We start from the raw sequence: 24,163 nt of genomic DNA, 5'->3' as shown, positions 1-24,163 counted from the left end.
CCAGTCCTCACACAGTCTGGCAGAGATGGGACCATTGCTTGCTGTTGGCTCCACGTTACCCTGTGTCTGCTTCTCACCACTTTCTTGCACATGCAAAGAAGTTTTAAAATATTTACTTATTTATATAACATAAATGTATATAATCTAAATTATATCAGTGCACAGCCTACTGAACTCGGCTTCTTTCTCTCAGAGAACACACACGGGATTGTAGCAAACTTACACTTTGCCTGTTAATCAAAATTTGGTGGCTTTCTGTGGGCAACAGGTAGCAAAACAGGCTGAAAATAGCAAACCACTTAAGTGTGGCTAAAGCTTGATGAAAAACAGTAAAACTGTGGGAAAGAGGTCCTCACATAAAGTGACAAGAGTAGGTGTCACAAAAAGGGCATTTGCAAAAGTAACCAGAGTGGAAGGAACACATCTTGAAAAAGGATGAACCTTACAACAGGTGCGTGTGCTACCAGGCTCTGCTCTGCCATAAATTCTTAGCTTTGTCTCTAAATCACACAGATGAAAAAGGTACAGAAAGAAACATTTTAAATGGAAAATAGTTATAAAACTCTCACCATCGTTTTACACCAAAGGCATCTCCAGTCTTGAAGACGGAGAACGCTGCCACACGTTTTTTCACAGACAGCACACTTGGCGCTCACGGGCAAGTTACCCTCGAGCCACTGGTGGGGCATAGCCAGCTGTACAGCAGGAAGAAAGGGCAGTCAAATTAAAGACCGTGGAGGACATCATCCTTAGCCAAGGGAAGAGATACAATGATTTCTTACTCTGTGGAATCAGCACCATGTATCATTCGTGGCATACATTCATTTCCCCCACATTTATTGAGCATCTATTATGCCCTGAGCACTGTAGGGATATAAAGATAAGTAAGACTAAACCCCTGCCCTGCAGGATTTGCAGTCTCGCTGAGGAGAAAGGCACATAGAGAGATTATCATAAAGTGACCACGAAGTGTTATCAGTGATTCACATGCAAGGCAGTCAAGGTTTTGAAGGTGGGGGGCGCCACTGAGAGGAGGCCCCAAAGTCTCAGGAGTGAACATCTGAGTAAACAGCTGAGCTGAGCCTTAAAGAGTAACTTAGTTGGCCACATAAGGGTCTACAGCACCAGCCCAGCACAACCACCACTCCTAAGCCCTTACACAACATTCCCCTTGAAATTTAAGAGCTGAAGGAAGCTACAAAGAACTGGATTGAAAATAAAAAGTCACAATCAACCAAAACCTTCCATCTAATCATAATAATAAACACTCCCCCTGAACTCTCTGTCGTAATTGAACTAACAGACGCTCCCACTTAATTTCCACAGGAGAGGAGAATAAAAGAGCGGAGGTGCTGGGGAGAGATGGGAGACAGTACGAGCTTACCCCATCCTCGTTCTCTATGATGTCCTTCCCGATGGAGGCCAGGGTCGTCCACTTGCAGTTATTTGTTGCTCTCACTGCACACCTTTTATGAGCCTTGAACTTACATACTAAAAAAAAAAAAAAAAAAAAAAAGTGAACCATTGCTAAATGAATATGCACTTTTGGACCAACAATGAAAGGAAATCACAGCATGAAATTTTAAAGTGGTCGGGGGGCAGAAGAAAAACAGTATCTTAAAAAGCTTCTATTACTCTTCAATGATATTCTAAAAAGCAAATATGGCTATTTGTTTATGAAGCACTTTGATCAAGCTATAGATTGCTACTTAAAGAGATTCCACTTACTCTAAAAGAAGAAAAGAAAGGAAATAAATACAAAAAAAAAATTATTGAGGAGAAGGGAGACGACACACACACAAAAGAAGAAAATAAAATTCAGTAATACAGGAGGGCTGGTAACAGTCAATTTCCAAGTCTGGGTGCTGATTACATGAATGCGTTTAATTTGTGAAAATTCAACAAGCTGTGTACACTTCTGATATTTGCTTTTTTCTGTACATATAATATACTTAAATCGGAAGTTTGAAACTACCAGAGAGATAAAGACCAAGATAATTCAGGGGAATTTTAAAGTGCAAGTATGTCAAGAAAATATCCAGGCATCATGGGAAATAGGTTGATGAGGGTCACAAAGATGGCACTGTCTTTTGAAAGTATCCTGTTGGGATGACTACATGACAATGTAGAAGAAAGGAATGATGAAGTGATGTTCCTACTACAGGCATCGCTAATTCTCCCAGGCCATATTATCAAAAAGGTGCCTGCAAAGGAGAAATAAAAGGAAACAACCAAGACAGAAGCCGCACATACATGAAAAAACAAATAAACCAAAGATTATTTGAAAAATTAACCCTTGCTTATGAAAATCAGAACTTGACTCCTACTAAGATTATCCATCCCTCTAGGGACACACATTATCCAAGCGTTAATGGATACTGATGTTATAAGAGTTTCTGACTTTTCAGGTGGCTCCTTATCACATGGTTTTGGAATTTCTACCAGTAAATTGTTAGCAAATTTGAAATGACGGGTTACGCACCATTCTCTTTAAATTGTCCTAATCTGATGTAACATGAAAACGAAAGGGTCAAGTAAAATAACTAAGATGCCTATAGCCAAATGTTCAGAATGCTTCAAGTATCATGAATAGCCGATATATAAATGGCCACTTAAATTGAGCTGTTTTTTCCTTTAAAAATATTAGTCTATAGACACTGGCAGTGTTTCATTTACCTGCTCTTTTGTGTACATTGACAAGTTCTTTCCTAGAAATCATACTATTTTTGTTATAAATGACTTTGTGACTAAGCACAGACTTCGTATAGAAAACAAGTTTTCAACTGAATTTTACTGCTGATAAACAACAGCATAAAGAAACAGCACCATAGGAAATTAGCTTAGTTTGAAAAAAAAATTTAGCATGACCTGTTCCTTTCTGCTCCAAGTGACTTTTAAATTATTTAATATTTTAAACTATTTAAATGTTGTCATCTGTTACTGTATTTCTCAAAAGTATGGTTCTAGTTTTAGTTCTAGTTTTAAAATGCAGGCTGCTTTTTAAGTACAAATAAGTACTTGATATTAACAGTCAATATTTTTTCTAAGAGGCAAAGAAGGAAGTTAAGAGGGCAACAGAGTATAATTTCATGGCTTTTTTTTTTTTTTTTTTTTTTTTTTTTGCGGTACGCGGGCCTCTCACTGTTGTGGCCTCTCCCGTCGCGGAGCACAGGCTCCGGACGCGCAGGCCCAGCGGCCATGGCTCACGGGCCCAGCCGCTCCGCGGCATGTGAGATCCTCCCGGACCGGGGCACGAACCCGTGTCCTCTGCATCGGCAGGCAGACTTTCAACCACTGCGCCACCAGGGAAGCCCCAATTTCATGGCTTTTTGAAGATTTTGCCATTAAAAATCAAACAGCTCATTAAAAATAAAAATCACTTTTGTAATAATAAATTTCTTCATGCAATGAGCCTTGAGAATTACAAAGTTGCTTAATACAACATATATAACATATAATGATAAAAATAAAACAAACTGGGCTGTAACTATGGACACTAAGGAATGGACATGATTACTAGGCACCTTAATTTGTGCCTAGTACTTAGCTGACAATTAATTTTCTCCAAACAAGTTATTCTGAAATAAGGCACTTTTTCCTGACCTGTAAAGTCATTATTTTAAAACCATAAAACATAAAAAATACAGTGACATGTAAAAAATTATGATTCTTTATTGTAATATTCAATCTTTACCACTTTGCAAGTGTTCATGGGTACTTAAGATAAAAATAAGTACCCATGTGGAGATATTTATGCGTTGATTAAAAAAAAATCACCACTTAACTTTTTATTCTTAGAGTGCTGTATAAATAACTGTGAAGCACAATTATGCTCTGAAATTATAATTAACATTCTCAATTGACTTAGGGGATTATTTATGAAATGTATTTTCTGTCTTCTATTTTTCATTCATATATTTTGTATATGCAAGGCTTTAAAATCATAATTTTAGTTATTATTCAACACAAGACAAATCAGTACAGACTCTTTTTACTGTGAAAACAAGGGCAGAAAGATTAAGTAAATTTAGTGATGGCGTTACACACTGGAAGCGAGATTCCATTCTAATACAGTGTTATTCATTGTCATTGTTGAATGAATTTTTCCTGTATTTGCATCTCTGTTATAACTTTTAAAGCGTCTTGTATTTTAAGCCCTTAGTTTTATCAAGCAGAAGTTTATTCAGATTTCAAGGGGGTTTCTAAAGTTTAACTTTGCTTACAGTAAAAATATCCTAAATAACCACAGTCTCATAAAATAAAAAGGCAACTTTTTTGTATATTCATAAAACCCTTGGGATTTTTAAAACCTTCTGTTGCAGTTTTAAAAATACTCCATGGGCAAGATGCTGCAGATTTAAAATTTTTATCAGCAGAGAAAATGAATACTAACATATATTCCTCTAAAAAGATAATTAAAAAATACTATAATTGAGACTTTAAAAAAAGTCAGAACTTAATTAGTAATAGAATAATGTTAACACATTTATTTAAAGACTTTGAAGTTTTTTATTCTCACCAGTTAATATAATTTTCATTTTTCTTTTAAAATGCTTAGAAAACTATTCAGTCATCCCACTATTAACTTCAATTCCTAAACAGTTAACTATATTTAATAACACATAACTCTCAAATCAGAAGGATACCACAGATCAGATCTAAGGCTATTTTAGATCTGATTTTTTTTTTAGCATTTTGAGGATAATAGACTATAAGATAATAATACAAAGACCTTCAAAATAATCCCATATAATATTACAGCCCTAGTAGAGTTACAGGAACACTTTTAGATCACTAAAGTCATAAAGACCAATTATATCTTTGTTTGCAATCATTCTTTAAATCTAAAAAAATGTTTAATGCCTCCTCCAAATTCTCATTTTCATGAATTTTAATGCATCAAGCCATGATGCAATCTGTAATTGTTTACTTGGTGAACTTATATAACACAGTTACAAATGTCTACCATATATTTGACTAGAAAAGTAGCATTATTGTACGTACTCTCTCATTTCATTTTCATAGTACTCTGTGAGGTTTAAATGATTATTATCCCCATTGTACAGATGAGGAAGCAAAAGTCTAAAAGGGTTAAACTACTCCTGGTCACAGTTTGTGGTGGTAAAACTGGAATTGGAACCCACCGGGTTTAACTACAGAGCTCTATTCTTATCCACTAGGCTGTGTCATTGTCACATTAGATAGCTGAAATACTGACATATCTTGGATTTTGTAATTTAAAATGAATTAAAACTATGACTCCATTTCTATTTTATTATTTACTTATGATACAGTTTTATTACAAGATTACCTAAGAATTTTTTGTATTAGAGAGAAAAGCTAAATAATGGTATTATATGTAGTTCAAAAGTAGTACACAGTGATGGAACCACTGAGGTATTAAATTAATCTAAAGAAGGTATGAGTTTTCTCTTGGTGACCATTAATGTATTTCTTTTAAGTGGTCACTGTTCTTAAATTTAAAAATAACCCACAAATCCTGCTATGAGAACAACAGCATAGACCTTATTTTTAGAAAACTTTAAAGAAATTTAAAAGGATGACATCCGTTTAAATTAAATATAAATGAAATCAAACATTTAAAACAATGCAACATAAGTAACACTCTAAATCCTGCCAAAAAGTATATACTGTCCTCCCAGAAAGTTTTGTTCTCTGTAATTAAACAGAACAGAAAAAGAATACTAGAAAATTAGAATGATACATAAAGTCTAAAGAATTTTCTTTAACGGTAGCTGCTAGTTCCTCAGGAGGGAAATGATACATTTTGATTTATATGTCCCTTCAAATGATTTTGTTACCTTTTCCTGAGCCAAGTTGGTCCTATGTGTGCAGAGCTTCACTTTAAGCCACAGTAAAATTAAAACACTCAGGTCCCACTGACATGCTTCCAGTTACTGCTTCCACCCAAGGGAAATGTCTTCCTATGATGTTGTTTCTCTGTTCACAGATGTACCCGTGGCAGCGTGTTTACAGTAAGGTCAGTGTCAAGGGAGAACAAACCCTGGATGTTACTGTACCTTCGCAGGACAGGCCATGGGAGGTGACCCCAGAAAGACTCTCTCGGCAGACGTTACAGAAAGTGGGTCGGGCGTGGGAGCAGGCGTACCAGTTATGCATCCCTGAGAAATGTTCCACATTAAACTGGGCCACCTAGAAATGAGACGTTAGCACAGATTTGCCAAAAAAGAGAACAGGACTACGTTTGGAATGTATATAGTTATGATTACAATTTCAAATCCACAATTTTTTTTTTTTTTTTTGCGGTACGCAGGCCTCTCACTGTTGTGGCCTCTCCCGTTGCGGAGCACAGGCTCCGGATGCGCAGGCTCAGCAGCCATGGCTCACGGGCCCAGCCGCTCCGCGGCACGTGGGATCTTCCCGGACCGGGGCACGAACCCGCGTCCCCTGCATCGGCAGGCGGACTCTCAACCACTGCGCCACCAGGGAAACCCTCAAATCCACAAGTTTTAAAACTAAAACACTTTGTTTTAACTTAGAAAAAATCAGTATCAGGTTTAAACAAGTTGCTGAATGAATCTACACAGACTTTTTTTCGCAGAATATCGCTTATAGCGCTACGGTTCACATTTATTCTCTAAGAACACGAGATGACAGGAGAGAGGCTACTTTACCTCGTAAGTTTCTCTGGTCTGTACAGACTTCAGCGAGCTGATCCAATCCTCCATCTCTTTCCTATTCTCAGCGCAAAGCATTAGTCTTCTGAATGGAGTGATGATCTGAAAGGGATAATGCAACCTGATTGTTATTAACCAACAAAGAGAGATTATTGCAAGACCTAACATCTTACAAGGTGGTACCATTTCTAATCTCTTGAGTCCTTACTTCCTTGATGAAGAAAGTAAGATTCTCTGTAAGGTAAATGGATTTAGTTCTCAGTGTGAAACAATGTGGTCTAGGAAAGAAAAATTCTAAGGAGACTTTTCTTGTCTTTGCCCTCATTGCTATTTACTTATCAGGCTTTCTAGCCCTTTACCCAAGGCTATGAACTCATATAAGCAGAATATTCTTATTTCATGTAATATATCTTGAAAATGGATTCTAAATATAAATCAAAATCATTCATAGTAAGCTAGAATTAACACATATTTTTTTTTTTTTTTTTTTTTTTTTTTTTTTTTTTTTTTTTTTTTTTTTTTGCGGTACGCGGGCCTCTCACCGCTGTGGTCTCTCCCGTTGCGGAGCACAGGCTCCGGATGCGCAGGCTCAGCGGCCATGGCTCACGGGCCCAGCCGCTCCGCGGCATATGGGATCCTCCCAGACCGGGGCACGAACCCGTATCCCCTGCATCGGCAGGCGGACTCTCAACCACTGCGCCACCAGGGAGGCCCAACACATATTTTTCAATATGGAAATTTTGAAAAATCAAAAATCAAAGGCATGCAATATTAAATGATCTCATAATTGGTTTATAATAGTATCAAGACTATTCTGCTTTAAATAATGTTGGGTTTACAGATCCTTTCCATGGCCTATTTTAATATGATTTATGTGACGGATTTTCTTCCCATTGTGTAGAACTCCACTGTACTACTTTTTAGTGAGAACAGGGAAGAAGAATTAGCATATAAGTCCTTTAGTTGGCTTTAAGGGATGAAAATAATTGTGACTTTCATCTTTTATCATGTTACTAAAGAAGGCAAATTAATTATATCAAGAATCTTAAAGCAAGAGGAATAAAACTTCATGCTGTTATAGCACCAAAAACTTCCAAGTAAGACTCTGAAATGACTTGAAAGCAAGCCCTATTTATGTGTGAATACAATATTCTGGTTGCAACCTTGAAGTTGCTAAATCTTAAGCATTTACTTCAAAGAAGAGACCATTTATTTACTTGTGAAAGAAAAGCAATATGTTACATTCCCACCTAGAACCTATTTCCAGATAATAAATTATACATTTACTTGTAGAGAAAATTAGAAGTTTTCCTAGGTTAAAAGCCTTCTGATCAAATGATAATCTACATATTACAGTAGAGAGAGCAGATTTCCCAAGTTATGGAAAAGCAATAATTATCTCTAAAAAAAAGGAACCCTTCCCAAAAGGAGTAAACTAGCAAGCCTCAATCACTAGTGTTCATCTTAGAAAATAAGTCCATTATTCAAAGCTATAGAGCTCAGCGCAGTTGTAGCTACTCACCAGTCACTGCTTCTTCTCATCTCTCATTAGTTTAGGCTACACAATCCTTCCGTAGACTAAGGGGCCTTTAATATACTGGACAGGCACTCATGCTTAAATACAGCCGGCCAGAAGTCACATGGACGTCGAGCATTAACCATTCAGCACTGGATATTTGTTAATTGCATATGAAATTGAACAGAACCTCACTTTTGCATTTTCTTCTGTTTTCCACTACGCTCCTTGGATAAAGCTTATTAGCAATTGGTCACTCCCCTTCCTCAATAAATAGTTAATGCAAAGAGCAATGCCTCCCTCATTACTTAGGAGCCAAATGGATGCTTTATTGCTTCAAAATGTTTTTCTAGGACAGTTCATCAAATGCAGCAGAGAGGGACCATTAAATCATAATACACCCCTGGCTCTGATGACTGGCACAGCACTCCAGAAATCTCTGTGTGTCAATAGACTGACTGAATCAATCTGATATTTATCTGAATAAATATCACCTCTAGCATGTTTTATTTAATTTTTCTGCTATACTATATGATGTAACACTAAGGATTCCCTCTCTCTCATTAAGATCTTAGAGTGAGTGAGACATGTATTACTTAGGTAAATAAACCAGGCTTTCTATTTTATTCTTTAATTTTGTTTTTTTGTTGAATTCTAAGTAAAGCAGGATGTCTGATGGTTTTAACTATCTTTAATGCCTTTCTATTCTTTAAAAGCCATTATGAATTCAATAAAAAGAGGGGAAAGGATAGAGAAATAGCTTCTAATTTTTCTTGTAGCTTTTGGAACTACATAAATGCCTCAACTCTAAAGGATTTCGGCAACATAAATCATGCATGTACCTCATACACTGACGAAGTAAAATGTTCACATTTGCAATTTCTCCTTTTTTTAAAAAAAATGTGTTTTAAAATGGGCAGTAATAAGTAAAGATCATAACATATTCTTAAAATAAAAGCTAAGTTTTTAAGAGCCAAACAGAAATTATAAATAATTGTAATTTACAAGCCTTATGATTAAGAAATCTATTATAAAGTTACATTATAAGACGTTGACACAAGAAAAGAAAACCCTTCATAAATCGTGTGATGCAGAGATGTCTCACTTTGTGGCTGCAGGATGAAAAATACCTCAGGGAGCAGCCTCGGCCCAAATGAAGACAAGGCTGGTTTACCAAGCAAACCTGTAACATCTCCCAGATTGTCCCTTTCCTCTCTGGGCTAATCACTCCTCAGGCCTCCAAGGCTCTGAGTCCCCTCCCCACCTTTTACTTAAATTCTTCCTCATCACTGACCTTTGTAGAAAAGAATATGCCAACAGTCCCATCTGCTAACTGACAGGCTCTAGCTGTATCTTCACCGAACCTCATTACACTACAGTAGTTCCTCATCCAAATCTTTGTCAGGAAAATATCTGAGGAGCAGCAGACTCTGAAAATTATTTGGTTCTTATTCTGAAAGCCTTTTTATTATGACAAGGGAGTAGGGTGGGGAGATGGAAGGATAGAGGAGGGGGCTATTCCCAGGGAAGACTCTCTGAGCCTGTTGGGGGCCAAAGCCAGGATGTTTCTAGAACTAGAGGACATTTTACCTTTCTTGAAGGACCTGCAGTTTATCTATCTGAAAGTGTCCCCTAGCCCCTGGCCTCATCTTAACCCTTACTTTTACCCTCTCTTCCCACTACTGCAACATTCCCGAATGACTTTTTTCAGGCACATCTGAACTTACTTCAATAATTCGTTTCTTCAAACTATAACTACCACTCCATCTTGGGTCCTGGGAAATACACCTGTCATCCACCCCAGCATTTATTGAGTGTTCACTGCATGCCAGAGCCCGGGCATACAAACCGTATGGGCTTTGCCTTACCAATCTATAAGGGAGATGGGTAAGTAAACCAAGATTTGCCTGTCTGAAAAAGTGCTATGTGAGATGGAGTACAAAGGAAAGACATCTAAATTCGTTTTCTAAGTGCTACTTCAAATAATATACAAACTCCACAGGAATAGAGATATTGATCTACTTTGAGAGTTACTGGCCTCTAAGGGTTAATCCAACAACACTATTATGTTGTACAGCAAGAATTTCTCAGTCTGGGAAAGCATGTAAATACATAAAACAGATATAAAACAATCTGGCATTAAATATATAAAATTCCATCAAAGAGTACCATTATAGTTAAGACTTTAAATATATAAAATGCACAGGAAAAAAAAGACCAAATACCGTACTGTTTATCTTTCAGTGAAAGAATTGCAGATAATTTAAATGTGATTTTTTTGGTTGGTCTATGGTTTCTAAAGTAAATAGGTAGTGTTTCAGTAACAAAAACATTCTTTAATTTTTTTACTAATAGAAGAATGGGAATTTAGAATTTAAAACTTTGCACTGTTCCGAAGCTGGAGTTTTCCAGCTTGGCTGCACTTTAAAATCACATGGGAGACTTTTAAAAACCCCAACGTCCGGGCCACGCTCCACACCAATGAACTCAGGACCTCTGAAGGTGGGACTCAGCTACCAGTTTTTGTTTTATTTTTTTTAACTCCCAGGTGATTCTGAAGTGCAGCCAACTTTGGGAACCTGTGTTCTAAAGACATTTTATTGCAAATTCCCAACTGGAAACCACTCCTGTAACAGCAGAGTGATTCAGTGCCTAAACCCTGGAGTCAGACGGACTCACGATGAATACCAACAGCATCCCTTCTTACGTGTGTGGCTATGAACGTTTCCTTGAGCCTCAGTTTCGTATCTGCAAGAGGTCTGCTGAGTGTGGTGTAGATTAGAGAGACAACCCAAGCAAAGCCTTCAGCACAGTGTCTGTTACAAGCCAAGCCTCACTAAATATTAGCATCACAATTATTCTTAGCGCTGACAGGGATGATGTACGTATTTACAGCTTTCTTCTATAAGGTATATATTTCTTGCGTAAGTGTGGTACACAGACAAAAGCTTAGGTCAAAAACGGAGGCATTTTGTCAACAAAATAGTCACTGACTAGCAAACCACCAAAATAGAAATAAAGATAATGACGTATTCCTTAGAAGACATTAGGAAAACATCAACAAGCTAATTAAGAAGAAATGGTCTCCCCGCCCTTAATTGCACTGCATCTAACCTTACCCAAAGCAGGAATATAACGGCAAGAGGCTTACCATAGAGCATGAGATCCCAGTACAGCAGTGAAAGAGTTCAGAATGCCATCTCTAGTAGGTATCATGCCTAAACTATTCAAGATAGAGGGTTCCTCCTTTTAACTCAGATTTCTGATTCTGCAATGAAGGAAATTCTGCAACCTTCTGTGTAACTTTAAGGGTTCAACAACTTCTTCTGTTCAAAAATTCTTATTTCTAAAGTTCTTTACAACATGCTGATCACATCCGCACCCTGGCATCCTTATTGTTGTATCTTTAGGGATTAATCCTGAATAGCCCTGACTGAAATAAAGGTTCATTTGCAGTGAGAAGCCTTTCTTGGAGAGCAGGACAAACAAAAAGTTTAGTTGTGCTGTAACAATTTTTGTTGTCTATACTTACTATAACTTAGGGGATATAATTTGACTTTTGTTAAAGCCCAATCAGGTATAAACACGTGTCTTTATAACACTATGTCTGCTATACCTGAAATTGCCAAAAGCTCAGTCTTAATATTCCTCTTCCATCCTTCCTCATAAAATCTATATCCATCTCTTAGATTATATATGTTCCCTTTTTTTCCATTCTTCTTTTTTGGAATGAAGTAATTCACTTTAACAGCTTCAATGTGCCAAACTGCAACGTAGCCATACATCTTATGTATTTTGAGAGCAGAGATACTTCAAAGAGTAAATAGGGACCACTACATCCAAGGGCATAGGCCTTTAATGATGTGTTTGTACCTGAATCAAGACAAGAGTTTTTTCAAAACATAGCCAACCACGCTCCAAATTAGATTTGGTGAATCAAAATCTTATTTTGGGGGGAGACGTGGATCATTTCAGATGTATATAACTGTATATTGGCAAAGCTATACAGGTAATTCTGGTGCACACCCATTTATCAACCACGAAGGGCAACAGAAGCATCCAACTTTCTCATTAGTCAAAGCAGGATCTGGTCTAAAATAATGTAAAGAAAGTGCTCTTAATCATTATGGGCCCCTATCTCCGTTTTCTGCACCCTTCTGCTCCCAAATTTCCAGTGTCTCATCTGCCCCTAGTAATATTTCTTTGTGTGGGACCCATCTGTAATAGCCTCCCACCTACAGCACCCTACGTGATATAACAGAGTTTACAAAACGGTGATCTCCGAGGTTTTTGTGGCCATTTCTGTTGAACCATGAAGTGCTGTGTTGTAAAACAACAAGTTAATATCCATCATATTAGACAGGTTCTTTGCTCATCACAATACAAGCAGCTTAAATCTATTTTCTTCAGCTGGCCACTGCATACACTTAACGGCCCATGGAGGCATCTGAATTTGCAAATCCTATACAAACTCCCATGACTCCTTTGCCTTCTAGGGTCAGTGCTTCCCTATTTTATTACAGTCGCCTCAAGCCCCATCGGTTTTCTCAGGTGACAACGACTGACCTAAAGAGTAATTTTTTCTGAGGTGTTGATAGAGGATAAAGGTTAATTTTCTCCTGAGGGTGCCTGAATTTTAACAGGAGACTAATAAAAGTACAAAAGGTCACGACGAATGTATTTCTGGCACCAAGACCAAAGAAAGTGCCACAGGTATTTTCAACAGATAGTGTAATTTAAATCAGATAGTATAATTAAAATAACAGAATTTTAGATTAGGAAGAGATTTTCTCACACTGACGCAATACCATAAACATTATTCATTTTATAGCTGTAAACGCTGTGGAGTCTGCATTAAGTGCTCACGATGAAGAGACTAGGTTCCATGAAATCCTGGATCCACAATATCTAAAATAATGTAAAATAACTTATAAAGATGTAATGGACTAATGGTAAGACTGAGATCAACAGGTAATTCACATACATGTGAGAACCTATTAATCTACATCTGGAATTTATAAAGAAATTTTGCTATGCAGGCAGCACACTATGGAAATATCAATAGGATGCTAATTCATATTGCTTGGTAGTTGAAGTAAGGGCTTCCCTACTCTCTTTCAGAATGATCTAAAAATCTTTTCCTATGTCTGTTTAGAACCATGTTTAGATTTATAAACAAACACACACAGACCCTTGACTGAGAGTATGTAAAGAGTCAAAAAGGATATCTGAAAATCATTCTACACTTTTGTTTTTGGCTGAGTGATCATCCTCCTAGCTGATGAGTCCTTTCAGCTGAAAAACAACTTACTGATCTTAGTGGGCATTCCTGTAATGTAGAGTAGGACATATCATCCCCATAGGCTCTCATAATAAAGGGGGAGGCATTAGTCATGAACTTGAGGAAGCCTGTCTCAAAGCTGCTTATTTTCCTATCTAAGAAGAAGCTATATATCATCTGGATATGATATTAATTTCAAAAATCAAACTACAACAAAAATTACCTATACATTGATATAAATATTTGAGAATTCTGTAGCATAGATATGAAATGTTACTCCCTTGGGGCAAGATTCTACGAAAAAATGCAAGTATTGAAAAAACAAATTCTAACGGAAATTTGTTTGTAAGTACATAAAACATTTACTCTGAAAAATTTACTAATTATAGAAAGGGAAAGACTCCTGGATGAGAGCAGAACATCTTTGCTAGGAATATGTGTCTTCTTATCTACAGGAACACTTGACTACAGACTTATGGCAAAAAGGCAGTAACTCACTGATTCTTCAATCATCTCTGTAAATTAAGTATGGTGTTAATTTTATTACAACATATTGAAGAGAAGAAAAAATCTAGAAGCTCAATGAGTTGTCCACAATTACTTAATCCACTTCCTACATGAGGAGTTTAAAAAGTGTTACAGCAAATTAAAAAAAAAAAAAAGATTATTCCTTCACTGTAAAATACTGAATTGAGTAACTATGGTCAACTCAGTAAATCTCTTTCACAGCTTCTCCATACCTAGGCTTTGTTTGAGAAGAAAGATGGAAAAGAGGTAGAGTTAAAACTGGCAACCATATTCTGAGGGACGCCGACTCAAGAATGAGGGGCCAATACAATGATGTGAAAGATCTGCTTCAAAACACTTCAGATAAAATAGGGAAGAGAGAATAGATGAAGCAAGTGTGGCAACATCTAGATAACAGTAAGAGCTGGGCAGTGGGCATGTGAGGGTTCATCACAGTTATCCTGAGTCTGTGTATATTTGAAATTTTTCACAATTAAAAAAAAAATGTTTGGGAACCCCAAGCAAAACCCTTCAAGGAACTAAGAAGATGAGGGACGTGGGTGTCTTAAGTCTCAGCTTGCAGGCCATACCCACCAGGACCCAAGCCTCTGACCTCCTACCTCTTTCTCCCATAGCAAACTCAAATTACATGAGTAACGTGGTTCCCTTTCTCAAGTGACCTAAAATGTCCACAGAAGCTAGTGAAGTAAGACTTCTGATTACTGACTGAGATGGGGTGGAAATAAGCTGCAGAGAGCTGTGCAAATTTTACTTCCATATAATTCTGGAGTTTCAGTGACTCTGCTTAAGATTAGTTCTGTAGATCATAAAACTTGACTAAGGAATCATGGCTTCATAACAATGTCATTTTCTATGCTAATTTGATTTTCCTCAAATATAAATAAAACATAAATTCTGGTACCTGTTTCCATGACCACAGATGTCAATACTATCAGTACCAATATTCTCAGTATTTCCACAGGATCTCACTTTCTAAAAAGCAAAGTTATCCTTTACTTGAATTTAAAAATATAAAATACTCTAAAATCAAAATTTTATTGAAAAGCATTTAATGAAATGTTAACAGAATACAACAGAGATGTGTAAGGTGGCAGAACCCAAATATTTTTCAAATGAGCAACTGAACTCATATAGTCTTAGAATCCTTACAAAAACTATAAAAGAAAGCAGCCTATTTAACATCTTTATGGGAATATCTTGTCTTTAAGGCTTTGTTTCATAGTAATGGTCCTAACCGTCACTTCCCAGAAGCATCTGGTTCACTAGAGAGCCAAAGGTAGAAGGACATAGTGAAATCTCACAGGGTAAAGACGACAGTCCCTTTGAGGTCGTGCTCTTCTCCCTGCTCTCCCTGGAAAAAGAGACATGGCAAAGGCTTCAGGGAGTCTACCAGGAAAGGCTATAAGTGTTTACCTGCTGGAGTATGCTACTGTATCATTTACATAGATAAATTACTTGTACAATGACAAACCACTGTTTCTTTGAAGACTAATAAAGAAAGTTTGGATCCAAGTCAGTATTAAAAGTCTCTTAGAATTCAAATGAACTATAATTATTAATGTTAGTCAATCCCTATTGTATTAGTTTCCTATTGTTGCTATAACAAAGTATTCTCATACAGATGTAGTAGTCAGAAGTTTAAAATCAAAGGTGTCAAAGGGCTGCATTCCTTCTGGAGATTGTAGGGGAGAATCTATGTCCTTGTTTTTTCAGTTTCTAGAGGCTGCCTGCATTCCTTGGCTTGCAGTGCCTTCCTTGCATCATTCCAACCTTCTGCTTCCACAGTCTCATCTTCTCTGACTCTGGTTCCTCTTGTCTCCCTCTTATAAGGACCCCTGTGATTACACTGGGTCCACTCCAGTAATCCAGGATAATCTCATCTCAAGATCCGTAACTTAATCACAACCACAGAGTCCCTTTTGCCATATAAAGGGGTGATCACAGGTTACAGAAATTAGGATGTAAACACCTTTAGGGTTCATTATTCAGCTTACTACACCCACAAAGTAAATATAATACATAGTTATAACTTTTGATATTGCAATAATGAACTGGTAAATCAATGACACCTCTACTATATTTTCTTATTATAGTCACAATTTTAATTAATATCCATGGATGCAAACAAGTTTTCTTCAAAGGAATTAATAATTAAGTTCCTTAAAAATAGGAGGCTCTCATGTTAATAAATAAACAGAATTATTACTCCTGCAGCATCCTACGTTTTCAGAGTGCCTTGCTGTCAGTATGGTCACATACATTATCTCAGTTAATCATCCATATATATAGCTGGCCTATGTGATAGATAAAAAGAAATTTAACTTGTTTAAAATCACAGACTCGTTAAATAGGAGAGCCAGAGTTTACAGTCAGAACTTCCGGCTTCATATCATAACCTCTTTCCTTGTTAAACCAGACAAGTAGAGCTTGTTTCTCAGCTGCCTTTATGTGCACCATACAACCCTACTGAAAGTGAAATCGCTTGTGCTATAATTTGACCTATCCAACTCTAAGAAACCAAGTGTCATCAAAACAATTATGTCGATTGAAAACAAAAGGGTTAGGATAAAGAAAGTTTCAGATTAGCAATAACAAAATAATATTTCCTGTAAATAATTAAGCTACAACTTCATTTAACTATATAATAGTATTTATAACTAAAATATCACTAAAAATACACTTAGCTCACCAAAATTGGTTTAAAAAAAGATGTAAAAATTACTGATCAGCATTCTAAGAGGAGACCAAAATCAAGTAATATTTACACTGCCAATATAAAGCAAGCTTATTTCACAACTACCAAAGTGAATCAAAAGAATTCAGAACTGAAAGCCAGGCCACACAAATCAGCTGTGTAATTCTATGTAGTTTGCTTAGTGTTTGCAAGTTTGCAAGCTCCCCATGAGTCCAACACCCAAGTGTCTGAAAATCAGAGGTGACTAATAACCTGATAACCTTATCTAAGGTCTCCACTTTCACTCTCCACCACAAGGTGCTATTCTCCCCTTTATAGCACTTTTCTCCACTTAGATAATAACATCTGATTACTTTCTGACTCCATCCACTTGATGTCTGCTGCACAACTGTATTCTAAAAGTCAAACACACACACACACACACACACACAAAACATAAATAAATAAATAATAAATACAAGTCAAACACGAGTGTAGCACAGAGCATATTAATGTCTTAAGCAATGGGCAAAGATAATGGGTTAGATGAGCTATAACATGATGAGAAAAGTGCTGAAGGTTACCTACGGTGATAGTTTAAAAACTTACACTCTCTATTTGAATTCATCCGTCAAACTACTCATTCAGTCACTAGAAAATGCAAAGAGTGCCTATTATATGCCGAGCAATATTGCAGCCCTGGAAATACTCTGGCCTTTCACTCAAGGAGCTCGTGGTACAATGGGGAACTCAGATACGTAATTTCAATATAGTCAGCTCCTGTCATCTTACAAACCACTTGGCCTGACTTAAAGATCCTTCAAGATCTGGACCCTTATCTATGCTCTCAGCACCCAGGGTGCAACTAGAATACAGTGAAAGGGCAGCTAACCAAAACTGAAGGATCAGGGAAAGCTTTGTGGGAGATGGTACTCAAGCATTTAAGGATGAATGTCCAGTAAGACTTCGGAGGGGGTGGGGAGGAAGCCAGAAGGGGAAAGGAGGAAGGGATATTGCAGATGAAGGGACACACAAACACACAGATGAAGAAAGGTCAAGGTAAGGACTGGTGTTTTAAGTAGTGTGATATGACAATCACAGGCTGAAGAACAAAGAGAAACCAGAGAGGTAGTTATGAAAAACCTTTTAATCACACTCAGGAGTCTGGATTTGATCTTCAAAGTGACAGCACGTACGAAAGGACTGTAAGCAGGAAAGAGACACAAAATACTTTATTTTAGAAAGATAACTGTGGCAGCAATGGAGTGGGTCAGCTGGGTAGTCAAGAGACAGGGGAGAAGACTCTTAACGAAAACTGTGGGAAAGGCAAGACAGGACAACAGTTCAGGGTGGCGATGGGGCTGCTGTGGAGAGAAGCAGTCTATGAAGACTGGAGTCAACAGCAGAGATGATTAAGGGTTTAATAGCTTTTTCAGAGGCAGCATTAATGGGCCTTGGTGACTGGCTGTGAAGAGAGATAATGAGGGAGCAGTTTAGATGACTCCAGGTTTCACATTTAGAATGAAAATCAGTTTGAAGGCCAAAATACTATTTATGGAGTAATTATAACAGGCCAGGACCTGTGTGTGCTGAAATATATCATATCATATATCATTTCATATATCATAGCATACCATATCATATTGTACCATATCAAATTTCATCCACACAACTCAAAAAGTAGCATCCATTTTACATTTGAGGAACCTAAGGCTCAGAGAGGTTTGTAACTTGTTCAAGGTCACAAAGCACATGTAGAATTTGAAACTAAATTGTGTCTGCTTTGCTAGCCATCTACTAGAGCACGAAAGAATAGCAAAGAATTTACTGGCATTATCCTAAAAGGACAGACAGAACAGGCTGTACAAGCTACTCACTTTTTCTCCCCTTAAAAGATAATCAGGGATATTATAGTTATATCTCAATCCTATATATACTTGTACATTCTTTAAAGATGAACAAGAAAAGGTACTGGTAAAATAATAATAATAATAATAATAAATTTAATTTACTAATATAGACAGGTTTCTGCAAACCAGACACCTTTGGAGAATAAAATTTTGACAAGATTAGATAATCATATGTAGCACTGTATTTTAAGTATTACATTGTCCATGGGAAACTGAAAGCTTTTTCTGTTTGTTCAGTATTAATTTTAATAACAAGGAGCACAGTGATTTCAGAAATTCTTTATGGAGGCTGTAACACACACTTCCCCCCTAAACTAGCAGTGGCTGTGTGTTAATGGACACAGTAAAAGTTTTACCGCTCATCTAATATTTTTCGGCTGCACCAGCAGCTGGAATGACGCATTGGCCCCATTCCCTTGGCACCACTCCTTTGGTTTGTAACCGCACATTGCTTTGTACAGAACACATATGCAATGGGAATTGTCAAAACAAAATAATTATCTTGTTTGTACTGGGCACCAAAACACTAAAACATGTCTAAAATCTAAAATTTCCATTACACCATAATCATACTTAAGGAATAGGGAAGATGTTTGAATATGCTAGAAATGTAAAAAGAGCCAGGAAAATGATACTTTAAAAAGTACTTTAAATCATTTTAATAGTCTTTAAAGCATCTCCATCAATCACCTCCTAGACATCACCAGGATATCTTACCATCATTTTAAATTCTCAGTGTCCGATTCACAATGTCTTATTTTCACGCCCCACAGACCTGCTTGTATTCTTGTTTTCTACCCTTAATTAAAGGCATCATTTACGTACCAACCCCCCCAAATTCAACAACCCTACGTTAGTTTCCTGCTCTACCTTCTCCCTTCCCTTTGGCCATAGTTCTCCTGACTTTCCCAAAACAACTCTCATCCACCCCTTCCTTCCCTCCTATTACAGGTGGTCTGATATGTACCCTTATCATGGTTTCCTTGACACTGCAGCAGTGTCCAACTTGGGCTTCCTACTAGATCCATCACTCTTGTCAAATGCATCTGCTAGGAAGCTGTCAGAAAGGGCTCCCATGTAGCACCTAAAAATCTTTTGAATAAGTAACTTGTGATTCAAAAAATATTTCAGGGCTTCCCTGGTGGCGCAGTGGTTCAGAGTCCGCCTGCCGATGCAAGGGACACGGGTTCGTGCCCCGGTCCGGGAAGATCCCACATGCCGCCGAGCGGCTAGGCCCGTGAGCCATGGCCGCTGAGCCTGTGCGTCCGGAGCCTGTGCTCCACAACGGGAGAGGCCACAATGGTGAGAGGCCCGCGTACCGCAAAAAAAAAAAAAAAAAAAAAAAAAATCAAAATATATTTAGAAGGAAAAGTACCTCTCTGTTTTCGAGCCTGTCCCCAGCTACCAAGTTTCCTTGCTGAAGGCAAATATCTGTAAGCTTCTGTGTACCCCTCCAGAGACATTCTTTGCATTTACAACAAATATGTGGTCTTTTGAGGTTTAGATGCATGCGTCTGTGCACACACACAGAGTGACATTTTATACATGCATGCTGTTTCACATCTGGTTTTTCCCACTGAATAAAACTTGGAGTTTGGTGTGTATTGTTACATAGAGAGCTGATTCATTCTTTTTCATGGTTGCATAACATTCCACCGTGTGATATATTTCATCATTCATTTCAACCAGTCTCTAATTTGTGCATTTGGATTGTTTCCAATCTTTCCCTATTACAATGTGCAATAAATATCCTTGTACATATGTCTTTGCACACATAATTGGTACATTTCATCACCTCTGCTAATTCTGGATGATGTGGGCAGTAAAGGTATTGATGAATCTAAAAGACTTGAAAAAACTTTCTTTACAATCTACCCCATAAAGTATGTATCTTGATCGTATTGTGTTAAGGCCCAGGTTAAAACTTTTTTCAGTAGTCATTTTGAGTAGTCATGTCAGTACTTGCTGGTGGGCATGCTTCTACCCATCCTGAAAAGGCACATGCAACCTAGAACATCGTCACAGGAACAACACTTTACCTGTACGAAAACAAAACAAAACAAAACAAAACACTCTGATTTTTACAAAGGTCTCCAAAGGGAGAAGGATTTGCTGCTTTGTCCTGACAGCCTTTCTTACATTATGAGCCTAACAAATAGGGAAGTTCTAATTGAGCAACTATGAAAAATTAATTATTGTTGGCATCTTTTACTGATGGAATTCTGAAAGAGAAAATGGCCATTTGTGCAGAAACCAGAACACAGAGGCCAAACATTCAACGCTTATAAACATGAGATCCATAGAACATACATCCATAAAACGTGTAGAATACTGTGACTCTTCCCACTTGAAATATTAGCGGCAGGCCCATATGACTTCTGGTTACTACCCCAGTAACTACCCACCATCAGATATTCATACTGTATAGGGCTGTGCTAGATTATTACAAAGCATTAGTGAAGTGTGTAAAAGCATCCCATTTGCAGGGACAAGATACCCTACCAACTGATCCAGACAGACCATGTCATTAGGTGATGTCCGGTGTCTGGATCAATGGAAGACATAACTCAACCTTGCTGGAAGGGGCCCAATTAAGCACTGATGTCAAGGGCCAGGTTATCCTATGGCCACACCCTCTACTCTAAGATGCCAGCTCTGTTTAATAGCGTCTTGATAATAATCTGTTTCTCTCCAAGATTTAAAGACCATCTTCTGCCTTGAATCCCATAGTGGGGGGCAGCTTACAAGAAACTTCTGAAAGTATCCTAAGACAGCTGTCCGATCTTTCATAAACCCTGATCAGCTAACACAGCCTGAGTGTCAGGAGGGTCCAAAAGCCTTCAGATCTGCTACCAGCAAGTTTCATCCTGTGACAACGAGAAAAACTAAGTATCTCCAACCGGAGAGCAATCCACCTGCGTGTCGTCAATAGGAAGGTTTTGCTTCTGATGCCCCTTGTCGGTTGCTGACTAGATTGTAATTTGTCTTCCAGGAGTAAAAAAAACCTACCTTTGCCTGCATGCATTGAGATTTGATCTTGGCAAAGTTTAAACTGGGTCCATAGAAACGTTTAAGGCAGAAACTACGGAACTGAAAAATCTCTCCTTTCATCACTTTTTTGTTGGAAATTAAATTCTTACCAGAGACCTGTCATGATGCAGAGGGCAATCAAGACTGCTAATCCTCTCTCTTCCATTAAAGATAATTCACCTAATGACTATCCCCAAAATTGACCTCGGGTGGCAACCAAGCAAGCACTCTAGTCGTTCCTAGCTGGTACGCCGGTCTACACAGCCTTCTTCCCACTTGTAAGGTAATGAGGATTCACTAGGAATGGCCGGACTGGACTAAATCCTATTTAAAATGCTGATTACTGCTATTGCACTCATAAAATTCCAATATGCTATTCATCCTCATGGAAAAATCACAGGCTTTAAATATTAATTATCCTACTTGTTAACTACATAAATTTACAACATTATGTTCTCTGAACCTCACCTCTTCATCTATTGGAGGGAAGGCAGAATAACTGCTTCATGGGCTTCATGAGATAATGAAGTGAGATATAAACTAAAAATTACCTGCTATGTGCTCACTACTCCTTATTGCGGGTCACAGGACAGACCAGAGAGGTTTTGGAAATGAATAAGCATTTATTTTTCTTATCTACATTATAAACACCTTAAATTTTTAAAACATGTAGAATAATAGGCTTTCCTTAGTACTGTTTTAATATTTCATTAACATTCAAGGAGAACTTAAAACTGTTTTAATATTTAAAAAAAATAAGTGGTTGTTTTAAATTGTCTAATGGGGCCAAAATCTGAAAAGTGTAATGACGTGTTCTTATTTTTAGAGCATTTCATGCCAGACGCAAGGCCAGATTCTGAAGTCATCAATAAGACCAGGTGTGATGAACAAAGCACCCCTTTTTGCGTGCACATCATTTGGGTTTTGTCAGGGTGATTCAAGACTGCAGGAGGCTTGGATCACTCATAAGGCCCAGGACGGCAAACATCTCTGGAATTTTCTGGAGCATCTGAGCACCACCACGGCTCTTCACTATTCCCAGTTTCTTAACAGGGCACCAAGGATTCTGACTTCCTGGGAGATCTGGAACGTCAAACTCCTTAGAAAACAGAAGTCTACCCTGCTGGTCAGTATAGAACTTCCAAGATACTAAAACTCTTCAGGATTCTGCTGTTTCAGTCAGAGGCCACAGGATAACAGGATATCTTTAGCAGATATCCAGACACTGATGATAGTTTTGGTTATTTTTGTTTTAATTTTTTTTACTAGTAGTTTATTTTCCCATGTTAGGCCTCTATTCCAGGTACCTCTGTGAGACAGGATATGATCTCTTACAGGGTTTGAGGTTTCCTTCTGTACCACAAATGGGGACCAGAAGTCAGAACTAACCTAAATGAGTATGGAACTAAGGAGTCTTCAACTAAGAGGCTTCAGCCACGTTAAGACCACAGTGAAGTCCAAGTAAATCCCATAGCCCTTCTCCAAAAGGGGCACAGTGAAGCAGCCAGGCTGGCAGCATGAAGAGATCTCCTGTGGAAGTCTGCACAGCTTAGAAGCCTCTGTACAACTGGATGGCTGGTCAGCCTCGGGCTGCTCTTTTTTTTTTTTTGCAGTATGCGGGCCTCTCACTGTTGTGGCCTCTCCCATTGTGGAGCACAGGCTCCGGACGCGCAGGCTCAGCGGCCATGGCTCACGGGCCCAGCCACTCGGCAGCATGTGGGATCTTCCCGGACCGGGGCACGAACCCGTGTCCCCTGCATCGGCAGGCAGACTCTCAACCACTGCGCCACCAGGGAAGCCCTGGGGCTGCTCTTTTGAAACTTGAGCAATCCTTGGCCGTCATCATGCAGAATCTCTCAAAAGAGAAAATGGATCTAGAAGTTAAGGCCACGTAGCTACAGCTGCTGTCTCCAAGATCATGGTGCGAGTGACAGCATCAGCTCAGGACCATCTAATTGGAACCTGGGAAAGGCCTAGTAAGTGGAACATATCAGTGAAATGCAGATTTACCACTAGCCCAAGAACAGGAGGCTGTGCAGCATGTGGCCATTCACTGGGAGCCTCAATACGGCAGGGGCACTGTGGAGGTCAACCCTCCATGATACAGGCCTGACTTTTCATCTGGGTGGACATCTTCCACTGGCCATCCCCAAGGTGCCTGAGGCTAAGACTTCCCAGGGAACCAGCTTCATAAAACACTGGTGTTTAGGGTCAGGAATAAGCAGTTCTACATGGTCACCATATTTTGGTGGCAGAAATACTGACACCGGGTATGTGTTTGTGGAGAAAAGCAGATGAAGCAGTCCAGAGGATTTTTTCTATGGAATCCTGAATGGTCGAAGAGTTTGCGTAATCTCTTCTCTTTCCTATAACTTGGGCCCCTGTGATGACACAGTTTCTAGTCTTAGTTGGGAGGCAGTTCATTGCTTTTTATATCCCAAGAATCCTATTCTAAGGCCACATACTTTAAAGACAGGGACCTACTCCTGGAGGCTTTTAAACTTTTTCAAAATATGGTACTCAGTGGCCAATTCCTTTTAGTCACCACTGTATATCCAGGATCTA

The 24,163-nt window shown here is 38.3% G+C and overlaps 1 protein-coding gene across 2 annotated transcripts in view; it reads right to left on the bottom strand.

Moving 5' to 3' along the window:
* Positions 1-24,163, bottom strand: part of DGKH (diacylglycerol kinase eta) — a gene marked incomplete at its 3' end in the record, with an annotated part of 172,954 nt that overhangs the window by 60,690 nt on the left and 88,101 nt on the right. For both annotated transcript variants that reach the window (XM_079722099.1, XM_079722100.1), the window contains exons 5-8: positions 6,657-6,761; positions 6,042-6,174; positions 1,385-1,491; positions 570-695 (exon numbers count right to left, since the gene is read on the bottom strand). In XM_079722099.1, the coding sequence (XP_079578225.1) occupies positions 570-695; positions 1,385-1,491; positions 6,042-6,174; positions 6,657-6,761 (471 nt within the window). The remainder of the gene's footprint in view (positions 1-569; positions 696-1,384; positions 1,492-6,041; positions 6,175-6,656; positions 6,762-24,163) is intronic.

This window comes from Hyperoodon ampullatus, assembly GCF_949752795.1.
Source record: "Hyperoodon ampullatus genome assembly, chromosome: 16".
NCBI lineage: Eukaryota > Metazoa > Chordata > Mammalia > Artiodactyla > Ziphiidae > Hyperoodon > Hyperoodon ampullatus.
This window is presented reverse-complemented; position numbering and strand designations above follow the sequence as displayed.